General features: G+C 35.1%; 1 protein-coding gene across 1 annotated transcript in view; it reads left to right on the forward strand.

Moving 5' to 3' along the window:
• Nucleotides 1–17514, forward strand: part of LOC126777848 (calsyntenin-1) — a 185610-nt gene that overhangs the window by 162089 nt on the left and 6007 nt on the right. Inside the window, exons 2-9 of the mRNA XM_050501079.1 lie at nt 3580–3740; nt 10761–10882; nt 11390–11607; nt 11956–12102; nt 12514–12714; nt 13180–13260; nt 14066–14248; nt 14648–14775. Coding sequence (XP_050357036.1) covers nt 3580–3740; nt 10761–10882; nt 11390–11607; nt 11956–12102; nt 12514–12714; nt 13180–13260; nt 14066–14248; nt 14648–14775 — 1241 coding nt within the window. The remainder of the gene's footprint in view (nt 1–3579; nt 3741–10760; nt 10883–11389; nt 11608–11955; nt 12103–12513; nt 12715–13179; nt 13261–14065; nt 14249–14647; nt 14776–17514) is intronic.

The following is a 17514-nucleotide window of genomic DNA, read 5'->3' on the forward strand; positions in this document are numbered from 1 at the left end:
GTGGAAAATGTAAATTCGACGAACTGCTGTTAAAGTGCTATTTAAATTTGAACATGTAATGAGATGTCACGGTGAATGCCCAAAGTTGAGGGTAAGCTCAAAACGAATCCACTAATAAAATTGTGTAATTTACTCGAGGCAGAATATCTCTATGCAATGTAATGACAGCGTGTGGAGGTGGAACAACGGGTGTAAGACGTATTGTCACATTTGTTTATACAACTGGGCTATATAATCAAAACTGAGCAACTGAAATATTGTTTATGAGATATCCGCCACAACCGAGAGTCCAAGCAGAAGTGAGTAACGCCAGCCTGACCGGCCGATGAGCTGGGCAAGGCAAGTCCTCACCATGATGAACATCACGTGATCAAGTCGAGCCACTAGGCCACTTATTGTTTATTATATATACTTTTTAATATATATATATATATATATATATATATATATATATATATATATATATATAAAGCAAGAGCTGTAAATCAACAATGATAGAAAGAGAAAAATCGGTGTTTATGTAAACACCTGCATAGTTATTTGATGGGTAGCGAAATGTTTTACCATTCCTTTGTTCTATATGAACGGTCCTATGTTGCTCTCGAGATCGTTACGATGTCTCAAACACCAATCCTTTTGTAAACAACCACCGAATGCCATCTGTCACTGCTCGTAAAACCCGGATTGATCCGAGGGTCAACTTTACGATAGTGATTTTCTAGAGGAGTCGACTTGAATAACCGATGGAGTTGTTTTGAAACTGTTCCCTTTAATCGAATGTGAAATTTGATGCACGGATTTATATTCTTCAACACATACGTTCTCCGTAATAACTCTTAACTAACTGATACTATTACCTACTACTACTCGTACTCGAATATCGTATTTGCTATTCCTTCGAACAAGTACTTATGGCGCAATTTTGCAAAGCCTGTGTATTTCCCACTACTAGGCAATGGCTCTCTCTTCTTCAGAAGAAGTTTTGAAGATTACTTGTAGTATATAATTGTAATATGTGCATGCTTTATTGGTCTAGTGGCTGCCTTATAAGGCCAGTTTCGAGGTACCCGCGTTTAAACCCCTATAATGGAAGTTATTCTAAGTACTTACACGGTGCCTCAAAAACACGTGAATTTGTTGACCTTGTATCTGAACTCATGCCGGTCTTGTCAGATTTGTCATCCCATCGCAGAATAGAGAGTGCACCTGTGCTTGCGCACAAACTTGTGCTCTATATCCTGCGCAGTTTATTAGTCTGTCTTAAAAATGGCCGCCGTGACCAAAATCTGTCACGTATTTTAATAATTCCTTCACAAAATAATAGACCATAATACGCATATATATTGTTATAATGTAATTATTATAAAGACATAGATGATCTTTTATTAATCTATTAATCTTAATTGCATTAAAATCTACGTTAAATGCTTAAACCGGGACAAACTCGTAATCGCTCGTTACGTTTATAGGACCCTTAATACGGGCGCGATTATTAAATTTACCGGGACAGAATCTGCAGCGGAATGGATTTTTACGGGGCGTTTGGGTGAATAAACGTTTTGTTAAATATATCTTATTATCGTGAACGCTTAAACTGATTATCCACAAATGCACTTTTAATGTCGCTTATAACATTTTCTTTCTGTGATTTTCGTAATACAAATGCTGTATTCGTTTTGATTGTGTACAAACTAATGGATATTTTATTATGCTCTTTAAGTATGCTTCGCATACTATTTCTGACAATCGAAATGTCGAGTGGATTAAACATTAGGGGCTTATTTATTATTTGTTTATTTTATACACGTTTTAATGTTTACCTATATTTTATTTTATTTTAATATTCGTTAAGTATTGTTTGTTGAAACTATGTGCTGACATTTTTATAATATACAAAATTACAATAAAACAAAATAACGAAATACACATTACAAATTTATAGCAAAAGCACGACATCTAAAATATTGTCCTGAGGCCTTGTAATATATATTATATTAACTCAATTACACAATTCTCTTTTTTTATTCGATGTTATACCTTGTTTGCAATACGTGCTATTTAAAATAAATTATTCTTTTTCTCTATAGAAATTAAATGGCTGGTGTAAAACTTTATGAAGCGTAAAATTTAATTAAATTCATAAACTATTAAGTCTATAAACTGTACAGATATTGGTCGTCTAGACCACTGCTCCTGAATATCTTAAGGTATTTTCGGAATGTGTGCAAAGAACAAATTCGAGTTAGAACCGCTGGTTCGATTTAGATTCCACGCCCCTGATATTTGCATTGGTATCGATTACGTAAATAAGAAAGACAACTCAATCCTAGACTTCATCGTCAAATATTGGAACACCTTATTTACAGAACATCAGACGTACATAGAATAAAATAAAACCGTTTTATCTGTCTGGTCAGAAGTTTTACTCGTTCTTTGTCAGTTTTGTTTCGAATGATATACAAAATATCGATTTATTGATTCGACAAAAATAATTTTAAATATGTTTTCTCTATCCGTAAATATAAATAAACATTTTCTAAAAGTAAATTTCTTATCCAAGTATTCTATTCGGTGGGGTGAATCAGCTGGAGATACTCTAGAAATTCTCTATTAAAAAATAATAAATGTTAATGAAGATAAAGAGAGTCCGAGAAAAAGTGACATTCTGGTCACTTTTTCTCGGACTCTCTTCGCCAATGCGTTGAAGCGTCATACGATAAATTGTAGCCGGTCGAAAATTCCAATTACTCTGTACATGTAAACAATTTTCATACATGTGCGGCGGCCGCACGAGGCGCCTGGCTGTTATCCAAATTGCAGGGGGCTGCGTCTGCGGCTTTCATCCATATTTTAGCAGTTGCATCTGTGCATTAATGCGTCCACGAAGAGCCTTCATGAGTAATGCAAGATTATATTAGTTGAACGAACGCTCGTATTAAACAGTGTGCGAGTTAAGTGTACCTTAACTCTATTGATTCGTCTAAAGTATGTACCTAATTGTTTGTTTTTATTATTGCAAAAGTTGAGCGAATGTACTGCGACCCCCTATTTTTATAAGTAATTGTTAAACTGTGAGTAAGATGAATTTGTTGTGTCAATTATTTGGTTGTGTTTTGGTGAACAAAGATAAATAAAATTTATTTTCGTGTCTAGTGTGCTTTCACAATCTTATTTTGAACGATGGAAAAAATTCATACATTTAAATTAAATATAAAAAAAAATCAATTTGATAGTTTTGATTTGATTTAGATTGGTTACATCTAAATGTCAATAGATGGCGTATATAACTTTTTTGTAATTTCTAAAGCGTTAGTCAATATTATTCCCATTATTCGTAAGTTTAAATGTTAACATTCATTCATTCGTATCGATTCGTTCGTTTTATGATTATTTGTAAACGACTCCTGTTTTGCCCCATCCCTTTTTGCCTAACCGCGGATTTTTGGACCCCTCGCGTATCGTTATTATTTATTTACTATTATAAATGTTTAATGTATGTAAAGATCTATATCTATCTATCTAATAGATAAATATATATATATAAATTAATATATAATGGCATATGTTTTCTTGTTTCAGACATTCCATACTTAGAGCTGGCTGAACCTGACGAAGGCTATCATGGGTTGATCCGGGAAAATGAGACGTTAGTGGAGGTGACGCCGGCCATCCGCGCCCGGGGTCCGCTCTGCTCATTCCTCATCTTGAACAATAAACACCATGGGGAAGCACCATTTGAGGTATGGTCTATATTAAAATTATACGTTATTTCATGCAGGTTTAAAAAAGGCAATATCCTCGTCAAAAGTTATCAATCAAACTCGAAACTACCTGCAGAGTACGAAACAAATCAAATAGAGGTCAAATAGAGACGTTGGTAATGCTAAGTATAATATTTAAAGGTTACGCGTATCAAAATAGCGTATCACCATAAGTCGGTCTTCAACGTTTCACGGATAAGACACGAAGTGAATACTGTCGAATCAATATTACGTTTATCTTATTGAATTCTAACTTCGTTCTCATGTATACATTTTAACGGCCCCGCCGTCTCTTTCGTTCGTTATTATTATTATTCGAAATGTCGAACAAGTTTCCTGAATCGCGCTAACGTTACGTTCACTGTAAAGATATAAAGACGACTTGTAAAAAAATTACTTGTCTCGGCGGTGAAAGAAAACATCACGTGACACACTGTATGTGTTTGATAAAACATTATTGGTTACATTCACATATAGCACATATGTGAATGTAACCAATAATGGTAGAAGATTTGGAAGTCAATCTTCTCCACCATCCATCGGGCTTAGACCCTTGCCCAGCTTTGGACATCCACAGTTTATTTTGTACTATAGCTCTACATAGGAATATGTTTACCATATCAATTTAGATATATATATGAGTTCATAGTTATATATGAGTTTCACACAAATGTTTCTATATTAACAAAGGATTAACACGGTGTTAATGAGATCTTAATAACAGCTAATGTTCCGAACTTGGCAGCGATAGTATTGGGATAAGCAACAGAGACTGCCAAGAGTCTGTCGTGCGGCTCGTCGTACCAGGGCTTACACATGTTATGTAAAACAGCCGATAATGTATAATAATACTAGTTTTCGCAAAATCGATTTAGTGGTTTAGATGTGAAAGCGTAACAGACTATAGAGTTACTTTTTAATATAGATGAGTATGAGTATGAAGCTCTTTATTTATTTGTTTTAACCGACATGTTTGTCCCATTTGAGAAAAAAACATTTCCGATAGTCGGCCTCTTTATGCGTTTTCCCTCCCGATTTCAACGGAGCCCTAAGCCGAGGTCCGGCCTCACAGGAGGCACCCTTAGGACGTCCGTCTCTCTTGAGCCCTGTGTGGCTCCCAACATCCGGCTGAGTTCAACTCGCCCATCCCGCCCGGTGACGCTGTAGAGGTCAGTAAGGCCAACAGTAATACACAAACCGAAAAAAAAGAATGCGTTTCAGTATTTTTAACGTGCGTGAGTGCGAGTGGAGCAGCCATATTATAATTTAATTTAGATACACATATATAGATACGATATATAGATTACGAGGATTTAAATTAACCTTAGATATGTATCATATGTTAGATTAATCTTAAATCTGCGTCCCATCGTTGCTAAACTACGGATGTTTGTTTATCCTTTTTCCCCTCAAGCGTTCTTTTGATATCGTGTGATCTTAGTACCAATAAAAATATTTCATTAACGTATTATTTTCAATTATAAAATAAAATAAAAATAAAAAATTATAATTGAAATTGAAGCTGTATTTCCTACACGTGTTTTATTATGAAGAGAAATTATTTTGATTAATGATAAAAATATATTAAAAACCAATAATCATTGTCATGATTAATCATCTCAACCGCGAAGCGCATAGCATAGTGTGATAGTAGTAGGACGAGAAATAGATAAATACCAACTAATGTTACATATTATTTAATTTATTAATGAGAAAGCCAACGTTATATATTCAGAAAAACATTGTCTTATATTGCTTATATGAAAATATTGTAACAAAATATATACCAATTAGAGGCTAACTTAATAATATACTAATATGTCATTTTCCAGCTCTGTTCAGTGGAGCATTTAAATCTAAATTCGTTTTTGAGAACTTACATTTAAAACTTTATGCATGAATTAAATCTTGAATTTACCCTAGGAGTCACTACATTTAATTCTTGTTTAAAAGTTTTAGGGCAATCTATATCTCCTGCTATAATTTTATGTAAAAAACAAAGCTATGTATAGCAGTATTCTGGCAATGCTTAACATCTCTATGCCAAAATCATAGTAATCCAATAAATGTCAGATGATTTAGATAATCTATTTGTTAAAAAACCTGATCGGATCTGGTCAATTGTATCAAATAACATTGACCTCCTGATAAAATTTCGGTCACGGCGGCCAATCTGAAACACTAATCAACTGGTTTGGATTAGAATCCGGGACGTCGCAACCTACAGCCGAACGTGCCGGCCACTAGACTAACGAGATAGAAAACCTAAATCTCGAGAACATAAATAATGAGAAAAAGAAATATATAAACTTTAAATTAAAAAATATCCATCTAACACAGGTATTCGTTAAGTTTACGAAGTTTTCGAGCGTAGATAATAAATCTTTGATCCCGTCTAGCTAATTTGATTTATAAGCCGTCAAACGAAAACCTTAAAATACTTAATGGAACTTAGTTTCGTTAGTTCAAAAGTCAATACTTTAAGTGATTCAGACGAAGTTTCGACGGAATAAACAGACGAACTTTCAGTTTCAATCACTCGCTGCCGTTGTACGCGATCGTCAAATATTGAACATGGCGGGTGCATTAAGTGCGTCCGGGTGATGGTTATGATGGACGGACGGATAGACGTCGAGTTTGAATGTTATATGTTATGTGGCGATCACATTAGATGAGTAAATAGCGATGTAGAGGATCCAGTACTTTGGGTTACTGTCATTGAATGGTTAGTAAGTCAGTGTAATTACACACAAGGTTAGTTCCCATATTTTAATGGCAACTCATATCGTCAGGAATGGTAAATGATCCTTTCAGCTCTAATGACAATGGACGGTGGTGGCCACTTTTATATAATATAAATTTGCTTGTCTGCTTTTTTATTTCATATTAATTTCTCGACTGTAGAGCGTGTATGCAACGTCACCGCTCTTATAATATTGTAAAGCGTATATTAAAAATAATACTACCGCTTTAAAGGATAGATAAACGTGTATTTATCTACGTTTTTATACAAATGAAATGAATGATAGTTTTCCAAGTAATCCCCGATGTACACTCGTGTATCTTCTATCCACATTTAAATACATTCAATAAATAACGTGAAATATAACTAAAACGATACATTTTAAACTTTTCCAACTTGTATCTAAACGTATTCGAGCTGCAATAAATAAAATTGAATAATATGTCAAAGGAACGCCCGGAACGGATTCAACGGACTTATTACCTACGTGATAAAGTTTATTATTGTGTGTATTAACGAAATTCTCAAGTGTTAGTCTAAGTTATAAAAGGTAGATATTTTGCAGTCGAGTTATTATAGCCGTAGATGTGAATTTCCCAGGAGAAATTATACGTCGCTAGTTCTAAACGTTCATTGTTGCGGATTCTGAATCGAGACGCAACTAGATTTTATTAAACTCAGATCTTTGTTGCGGAATTATTACCTAGTCGTATGTAGGTTTTTGTTTGTTGTGACCTCTGAAGATGAATGTTTTGTATATCTTTGTTCCGGTTTTAAGGGTGAATGAGTCAGTGTAACACAAAAGTTATGGTCGCATTAACGTTGTAACGAATGAATGTTTTTCACAGTGGTTAGCACTATGAGTGGGACTGACCACTTACCATCCATAATATATAATAAGCCCAAACGGCGTAGCTATTCAAAAATCACTATCAAATATTTTAAGGACAGTGGTGCAGTAAACTTGTATGAGGCTAGACGAAATTGTTTAAAAATGTGATTATAATGTTAGAGGATTTTACAAGTAAATTTACTTTTCTACATTTTACTTTTAACCTCATGCGGGTGATCCTAACCGTTTTCGGCGGCGAGGGTCATTCTCGTCAACCTTTTGCGCAAACTAAGGTGAAGTCTATTCTCTCACTTTTAATAGTCTGACGGCAATACGAAACGATTGAAGAGAGATGCGATAAATTACAACATCAACCTTTTTTATTGACTGGGTTTGAATTCAGATCCTCTGAACGTAACTAAACTAACGAGGCAGTCACAATTGACCAAAGAAAAACAAGTACTGAGATCGTTATTGGAAGTAACTTTCGCTTATCTTTGAACAGGTAATACAATAGCTCCTTGTTAAAGATAAGTTAATAAGGCGCTGTTTACAAATTCCGTCCCTGTTAAGTTATACTTACCCTTCATTAGAGATTCCTGCTATGAAGATCATACCGTTGATAATGTCTAAGGGATATCGTCTTCGATTTCGTTTCGGGGATTCGTTTGCTACGTTTTTTTGGAAAGTTAGAACTTGTCTATGGTAACACCTTTAATTATATTTAGCCAACAAAGTGATGATCTATTGCACAACGTTTATATATATATATATAGGTAGTAATTGTATATATAACAGTACAAGTAGCATCCTGTAAATGTCCCACTACTGTTCGAAGGGCTGCTTTTCTTTTTAAATAGGAGGCTTGGAGCATATTCCACTAAGCAGCTCAATTGTTTCGCATGTGGCAGATTTTTATTCGACTCTTGTACCTATGTATCCGTACAATGTCTTCATACGTCGCTGAGCACGAAATGAATTATAAACACCAATGGATTATTTGCATTTGTAATTTTTAATATCCCGGGAAAATAGATATGAAAATATAATTATTTATTTTGTTATTTATGGATTACCTGAAAATTGCCATATAAACTTTTAAAAGGGCAGTTGTAGCATTTATATATATATACCAAGTAAGACCCAAGAGAAGCCCGAGACTGATTATAAATATGTAATTTATAATCAGTCTTGGGCTAGCTCCAAATTTGTGGACACTGCATGCAATTACTGTGACGTCAGTCGTAATGACAGTTTACGTTGCATATTGGTCTTGGTTAGGTTTAGTGGTCACCCGTGTCAAGTCTGGTCTCGTAGTAATCAAGGGCCCAAATGTACAGCCTTAATCAATATAGCGAATAGCAATCACAGTTGTAAAATCGTGTAAGTGTCCGTAGCTTTGTTTATAGAATATTGTGTTGTTCGTATTTCAACTTAAATGAACAAATTGAGAAGTTATAGTAATATTGATTATATGGTATATTGCTGAAAATAAAATTCAATTTCCCCTCATGCAGCTTTAGATCTCTGAGAGACGATAAAAACATGTAGAAATTTAGTTAATGGTGTTCGTTTTATTTACAAAATTTAGTGTATATGCTGTTGACCGTTGATATCGTCTAGAGCCGATCCTGGGAGAATCAGGCCATGCTTGCCATAAAGATGTTGCCATTGGAACTGAACCAACATTGGTTGAACAAACAATAACTCCGTAGGATAAGATAACTTAAGCAAACATAGCAAGTTAAATAAAAGATTGTAAATATTAATTAACGTCTAAAATAACTCTGTCATTTATGCATAGTATAAAGAAAGATTCCTTTCTCGTCTCGGTAATTTCTATAAATAAAACTCACTAGGATGCATAAATACAATTTGTAAATACTTTTATTTTACTTTGACACAGCTTACTGGTGCGTCTTAATCAACGAACAGAACAGTAATGACAATCTATCACGAAATATTCTCAGAAACAGTTAAGGTGTTGCCAGATTTATAAAAAAAACACTCTTACGCTAAATATTAATAATACATTTCACTATAAATTCTTCGTTTTCTATTTAGTATTTTAATTTATACATTCGTTAACAATATACGGGGGAGTAACTGTACAACGCGTATGTTTTTATAGATTTGGTAGGGATGGTGTGATTTCTTATCGTTACAAAGACGCTAAATAATTAGAAAAGTAAATAATAATAAATGATAGTATTCATAATAGAAAGTAATATTACATATATATGTAGACATACAGATATATTTACTGGTGGTAGAGTTTTGTGCAAGCTCGTCTGGGTAGGTATCACCCACTCATCAGATATTCTACCGTAAAACAGCAGTACTTGGTATTGTTTTGTTCCGGTTTGAAGGTTGAGTGAGCCGGTGTAATTACAGGCACAAGGGACATAATATCTTAGTTCCCAAGGTTGGTGGGCATTGGTGATGTAAGCGAATGTCTATGGGTGTTGGTGACCACTTACCATCAGGTGGCCCATATTCTCGTCCGCCTTCCTATATATATATATAGGAAGGCGGACGGATATATATATAAAATCTATTAAAATTAAAATTTTAATTATCGGAGTGAAATAAATAGAAAAAAATCTCTAAATATACCGTGTCGTTCCATCAAAATCTCAATTAATTTTTAACTATAATTATTGAAAGCTATTTCTAGGTGTCTGTCACAATAGTAATTACCAGTACTATCGATTCAACTCGTGCTCAAAGTCTTTCCTCATAAAGTGCACAGAAATCCTTTCATGAAAGCTTCAAAGTGTCTATTTTAAAGCTCGAAATGCAATAAGTTTGAGCGCGGAACGTTCATTGCTTTGTTTTATTCGACTTCTCTCGTGTCATTTTATGTTTCCGCGGAACTGCACCGGATGAGGACGCTATTAGTCGTCAAACTCAGTCGCTAATAGTAATCGCTGCTGCCGACTTGTAACGTCTTCATGTTGTATTCAAGATAGACGCTATATTTAAATACGTTGCAATTTGAGCTGCAGATAATAGAAACGATGTGCAATATTCTACAATACGAAATATTCTCTCGGTGAAACCTTCCATTCAACATAATCTACCGCCAAACTGCAAATTCTTCGTATTATTGTTTTTTTAATAAAACATTATTAATAAAACAATAAATAAATATTAAGGTGACAGTTAAGCCCTTCTCTCCTTGGGGTTTTTTTGAGTGGTGGAAAAGAATGTTGTACGTTTTCATCTAACACGTGTAAGTTTCCTCATAATTTTTGTCTACGAATATATCGCCGACCACAAAATGTCTTATAAACACAATTTAATCATACTATGGAAGCACAGTGATGATTCATTTGTATCTGTAAACTTTAATTAAGTTACACGTATTCTTGACAGCAATATCGACTTAATAAAATAAACACAGCACTGTTATATTGTTTAGATAATGGTGATAGACGAGAACGAGGCGCGTCTGCGCGTGCGCTACCCGCTCAACTGCGAGAAGCGACGCAATTACAAGTTCGACATCGCCGCCGTTGGCTGCGACGGTTCCTACTCCAACACGTAAGTTACTTTAACGGTTAAGTACGAGAGAGTCAAGTAAGCTCTACTCTCCTGTACGTAATCTACATTTAATAAGAGCGTAATCTATAATTTCTGATATCATATCAGGTTCTGGTTATTACTAAAATATATGATATATTTTTTTAATAAATATATATGTGGGTGTGTACCTATTTCAATAATTTTTTACTGTAAGGTTTAAGTAAAAAGGGCTTTAGAAAAAGGAAAAGGGTAATCGTCAGAAAGGGTATCCGTGAATCCGTGATCACATTAGTCACTCACAGACAGTTTAATTAGAAATGAGATACAGACATACGATTAAATTAATACAACGGCTTACATATATAGAACACCTTCAATATTTAAAAGAAAAAACAATATTAGTAAGGTACATTATTAGTTCAATAAAAAAGTGCACACATACGAAAAACATTTCACTCTTAATGATCATGTCTCCGAGTATACCTAGTATATCGACTATATCTAATCATTGGCTCTTCCTTTCAGTGTACCAGTCCACATAACAGTGACAGACGTGAACGAATTTGCGCCCGTGTTCAGCCAAGCGGCGTACGTACGCTCCGTAGACGAAGGGAAGCTGTACGACGAGATTGTCCGCGTGGAGGCAACGGACCGCGACTGCACGCCGAGATACGGCGACGTCTGCAAATACGAGATATCGAACGACGGGGACAGCAGCCAACCCTTTGCGATCGATAACGAGGGTAGAGACATGGACTTATAATAAATATTACGCGACATTGTGTAGAGATATTGGCTAGTCTTAAACAAGATTGATGGAGATGCTCAGGTCTTGGTTTATAAACCCGAGGGGCCAGTACGGGTTTTCTAGTCAACTTTCTCCGGTTGTGTCAGATCGACGGCGGTCCTGATGGATGTTAAGTGAGGGAATAGAGACGACACCTGTGCACTTTACTAAAATAATTTGCAAGCAGATATATGACATTTTCAGAGTTGCATTTCCTTGATACCTCATTAGTAATATGTGAATATCTTTTTTTTAGAAGCAGCGTATAAAAATTAAAATATCTAAAAATATTTCCATGTGGCAGGTGTAATCCGCAACACAGAACCTTTGGAATACGACAAATCACATAACCACATACTTTCGGTGACGGCGTACGACTGCGGCATGATGCAGTCCGCGCCCGTGATGGTCACCATCAAGGTCAACAAACCCTGTCGTGCCGGATGGAAGGGTAAGCTCAGACACAAACATTGATATATTTTTATGTATCGCTTCCTAAAATATATCATTTAGATGTTGGGTGCCCCGTTGCGTCTAGTTGCTAGGTTGTAAGGATGCAATTCCTGCATTCCTGAGTTTATATATAGGCTCATTATTTTGATTGCTCTCCCATCGGACTATAAGAATGAGAAAATAGAAATTGCACCTGTGTGCACTACAATGTCTCTTACGCAGTCAGCTAGTCCTCCTCGATTAACGCTGCCGTGGCCGAAATCTGTCAATGTCTGTTTTTTCTAATTGCTTTCAACAGCTTTATACTACCAGGTTGTACAGTAATTCTGTATCCCGATCATTTGGGTTGTATTTTGGGTAGACTTTTGCATTACTAATGAGAGAAACTTCAACTCTGAATAACCGCTAGGTCTCGCGGAACGCGTCGACTACGCCCCCGGCTCCGGTCCCCTGGCCCTCTTCCCCGCAGCGAGACTAGAGGCCTGCTCCAGTGATGAAAGATGTCCCGGAGTGACGCGTATCCAGGCCGCTGTGACCCTGCAGGCCTCTCGCGCTGGAGTCGCTTGTGATCGCGACACGTACACCTTGCACTCGCAACGGACTATCTGTGGTAAGTGGACTAAATATATATATACCGATAGTAGTTTGATAACGAGACGGAAGACAAACGTTTTTTATTGTTTTTTCAATAACTACCGTCGACACAGAAATCCCTCGCGCCGGCCGAAGAACGATAGACGATCTCTGTGTATAATCTCTATACTCTATATGTAATTTATTAAAATGTCGAAAGTTCATAATAAAATTTTTGTTCGAATAAATACGTAATGAAAATGTACTTCTCATCCGTGCGATGGATGGTGCTTGGCCTTTTCCTAGATCGTTCTTAATAAGGGACATGACAGTGCAAAAAAGCCAAATATAAAAGCAGGCAAGTGGAGGCGAAGTTGGTTCTGCGTGGCGTTTTATTTGTGTGATAACTATAACACATCTGGCTCTGGTAAACTAGATTCGTATAGCATAGCAATAGCTATAATGATAACTTATAATTAATCATAAACGTAATTCCTTCTAGGTTTGGACTCGAAGACAGTCGATCTGCTCCCGAGCCCCGGCGTGGGTAACGAATGGGCCAAGTCTCTGAAACCGGATTCAGGTTGGTTTTGTAGTAATTGCATTAGTGAGCTGAACTGACTTTCGAGGTGGACGATAAGTTGTAGTTTGTGATAATTGCCGTTTGTACGCCCTAATTCTTAGTTACTATTATACCTCTTGTATGGATTGTAGATTTCCTTAGTTATTAAGAAAAATAAAAACGATAAGTATATAATGTGAAGAACATATAAATAAACTACCTTAAAAAAATTCACTGTCAAAACTATCTAAATATATTTAAGTACTATTCACTTCCGGCAAAATAAAATAAAGCCATTCTATCTCAAAGCTGGGAGTTTCGTTATGAGAAAAAATAGTTTTAAGTGCCATTCATTTGTATAATTAGAAACAGTGAGTTAAAACAATTAGGAACTAGTCCATCAGTAAAATCATAGCAAAAATAAATTGGTGTCACGCGGTCTGTCGAAAAGTCTACCGAATCGATATTTCTTGCTGTATCGTATCAACTATTGAGTCCAAAGCATAAATAGCCGCTCGAAAACTTGGTATCCTCTCCAAAGTGAGACGTAACTTTACTCCAGAACAACTGCTCAGCTTATATGCTGACACATTACGGCAGGAATGCTTTGCCTGAGTCCGTATTTCCTGATAGGTACAATGTTGGTGTCTTCAATTCCAGAGTAAACAGGTTTCTTATAGGCAAGCGTACTACATCCTAGACCGTGTCGATGCTTAACATCAGGCAAGTCAACGGTCAAACGCTGGCCTATTAATTATAAAAAAAAAAACCAACCGATCCAGGGCGAGCGATTGATGACTTATAAAATAATGAATATATGTTCCAGGGCGCGACGGCGAACAAATGTTCGAATTCGACGGCGAGTCCACATCGGCCATCGTGCCCGAGTCCGTCCTGCCGCATTCCTTCGGGAGCACCTTCTCCGTGTCCACGTGGATGCGCCACGCGCCGCCGCCCGACCACGACAAGCACCGCAAGGAGCACGTGCTGTGCTTGGCCGACGACCACAGTGAGCCAGTTCTTGCATCAGTTGTTCGATTAACGCTCGACGACAAATATGTACAAAACCATGGAAGTCTCGCGTATCACGTCAATACTTTGAATTGAAAGCGGATGAAACTGTGCAACTAAAATCTTCCTCGAAACGTGATGCATCTTTCTAAGTTTTATGTATATTGGTTTAGTAGTTTCTTCTGTTAGGCATTATAAATATAACGTCTCCTCATTCATTAGTATGGTACTTGTACCGCTGTACAATGATCACTTACCATTACTTGCCATCAACTATCACGTTTGTTCATCTGCCTTTCTCATTTTAATTAAAAGATATAATATTTAATTCATATCACATCCATAAGATATAAATAAGTTTTAATAAGTTGAGCTAACTAAATTAAAACGACTTCAGAAATGAACCGACACCACTACGCGTTGTTCGTCCGGAACTGCCGTCTGATCCTTCTCCTGCGGAGGGACTTCGGAGAGGGAGATCTGAACATCTTCAGACCCGCTGAATGGCGCTGGAAGCTGCCCGAGGTACGCATAATTTCACAGCATGTATAAATACATTTTTCATCATGAGCCCGATCTTATTAATGGGATCTTTAAGTGTCGAGCTTTGAAACAGTCTTGTCTATGATTCGTTCTAGTTGACATATAACCGTAATATATTTGGTTTTCAGTTACGGAATAAATAAAACAGAAAATTTTATTAATTATCTTGTATTTATTGATATACAAGCTTTTATTTAACTGGTAATATTTGTTGTACCAAAACTTTGGATTAAATCTTCTAAGCTGAATTGGAATTACTTCCTTTATTCTACGAAGTTAAAAATTACACGTTGGTTCAGTCTTGATAATAATGTGTTTTTCATGGTAATCATTCCCCACCATGATTGGCTCCAGACAATGAAACTCCTTAACGGTCAACAGTGGAGACATGAACTTACCTTATTTAAAAAAATGTTTATCTTTTTTATAACCGCGAAAGAAAAGTTATATAATGAATTTAATACTTCTGAGTTATATCAAAAAATTAAAATTTAGTATATTAACTTTATAATAATAGGCATGATGACAATATTAAAGAATTTAAAAATAAATGATTTTAGAGAAGAAACTATTTTAAAAGGATTCTAAAAAATGATCCCATTTTAATATACACATTAAGATTAATAAGATTTTTAATACAATAAAAGTATAAAATACTGCAATCGGCCATTTTATTTGAAACACCAATCAGAGCGAATGACGTCACGCCTCTGTATCTATAACCGTTTCTCTTGAACAGTTGTTGTGTTTACGCGTTTCAAAATTATTTTGCATCATTTAATTAGTTTAGTCGTTGATTATTCGCGTTTTTGTGAAGAAAATAAAACATCCAAGATCTATCAATGATGGAACAAGCCCAGGATTTGTTGATGTTAGGAGAGTTTCTTTCGACAAATGAAGACTTTTGCTCATCTGAATTTCGAAATGTGAAAACTTCCTTGTAAGTACATTTTGATGTATCTTTAGTGTTATCAAAGGTTTTTTTCTGTTAGCTATTGTAATATTATATTTTTTTTATATAGGTGTAGGGTAGGGTTGTAAAATTGTTAAGTTAAATTTAAAGTTCTAAAGAGAATGGAAAAATAGAAATTAAACAAACCTCTAAAGAATAGTGCTCCGGAAGTCAGAAAAAGTACCCACATTATTACAATATAGATTTACCAAATAGATAGTAAATGTATTTTCTAAATTATTAATTCCAAAATGCAAAATGCTCGGGCGCCAGGATGATTATATCCGATTAAAGCTAATATAATTAAGTTACATCTAATAACTTTTTTTAAATACTTAACAAATGTCAAAGTAAAATTTTACAAAATAAGTTTAACAAAACAATAAGTAGTAATTTAAATGAATGCAAAATTTATGTTATAAATATAAATAATATCAAAGCAAAACTTTCCAAACCAAATACAAAGTTACAATATGTCAATATTTTTTTTGAATCCTTTGAATCCCAACTTTTCCTAATAAAATATCAAATTACAGTCTATATATATATCACACGCGGTTCCACTACAACGGCGAAAATAATATGTAGAAATTACATACCATAGTCCAGTTCTTTAAGTTACTTAATTAAAGTTTAAACCTCCTTGAAGTCTTTCCCAAGAATATCATGAAGACAAAAAGAAATAAATCTTCCAAGAGTAGGTTTTATAAGAATCCAATTCGAATTTTATTCCCATGAGATTGACCAGGATAATATCAAATCCACGGTTATTTAAACAATCCAATATGGATTATAAGTAATTTAACCAAAATGTGGAATATTGTTCATGAAAACAGCACTTTTAAACAATATTATGAGTTTACAAAAAAATAAAAGCTACAAAAACTGCAAAAACTAATTTAGGTCACCATTACGACCCAATGACCCAATGATGAATGGAAGGGAAGTGAAGTCTTAGACAAAGGTCAAAGAGCATCTCAAAGATGATAAATTAAAATTAGCTCGAAAATGCATAATGCATAAAAATTTGCATTATGACGAGACGTCAAATTTAGCGGTATTTTTCAAATGTTGTATAAACATAATTATAGTCGCACCTGTCAAAGTCAATTGACACATGACAACAAATGTTTTTAGGTTACAAATTTTAATAAATTTGTCGTATTTATTTTAAAGCAAAGCAACCATGTGACGTACGCCAAAATTACGATACACTATATAGTATTACTCGCATATGAAGAGCCCTAATATTTTTACCGGTAAGAACTTTTAAGACAATATTTCATTTAGCTCCACAAGTACTGAATTTGTGAATTTACATATTTACGAATACTTCTATAATTCTAAATATATAATAAATCTTTATGAATCTCTGCCTCAGCTTGCAATTTCTTCAAAATGTACTTACTCATACTTACTTACTTATACAGGTGACTGGTGAATTACTATCAATATTTAAGGACGTAATATTTGACTATCATATATGACAAAAAAAAACATATAACATAAATATTGATAAACTTCTAAGTAAAGTTAACCAACAATTATGTAATTAATTACGCATTGTGTGGACACCCTAGCTGCGCTGTCGACACAAAACAGGTATGTAGGTAGGTACATTTAATTATCACGCGGTAGTATACCTACGTCCAAACGCCGTCACGTGTTAACAGGGTAGCAGGCTACCTTTGATAAACAAGCATGATCTAATCCCCCTTCTTACTTTAATTCTGGCTTCGGACAGGCAAAAATACCAAGACATTTCACTC

Source organism: Nymphalis io, chromosome 24 (genome assembly GCF_905147045.1).
Source record: "Nymphalis io chromosome 24, ilAglIoxx1.1, whole genome shotgun sequence".
Lineage (NCBI taxonomy): Eukaryota > Metazoa > Arthropoda > Insecta > Lepidoptera > Nymphalidae > Nymphalis > Nymphalis io.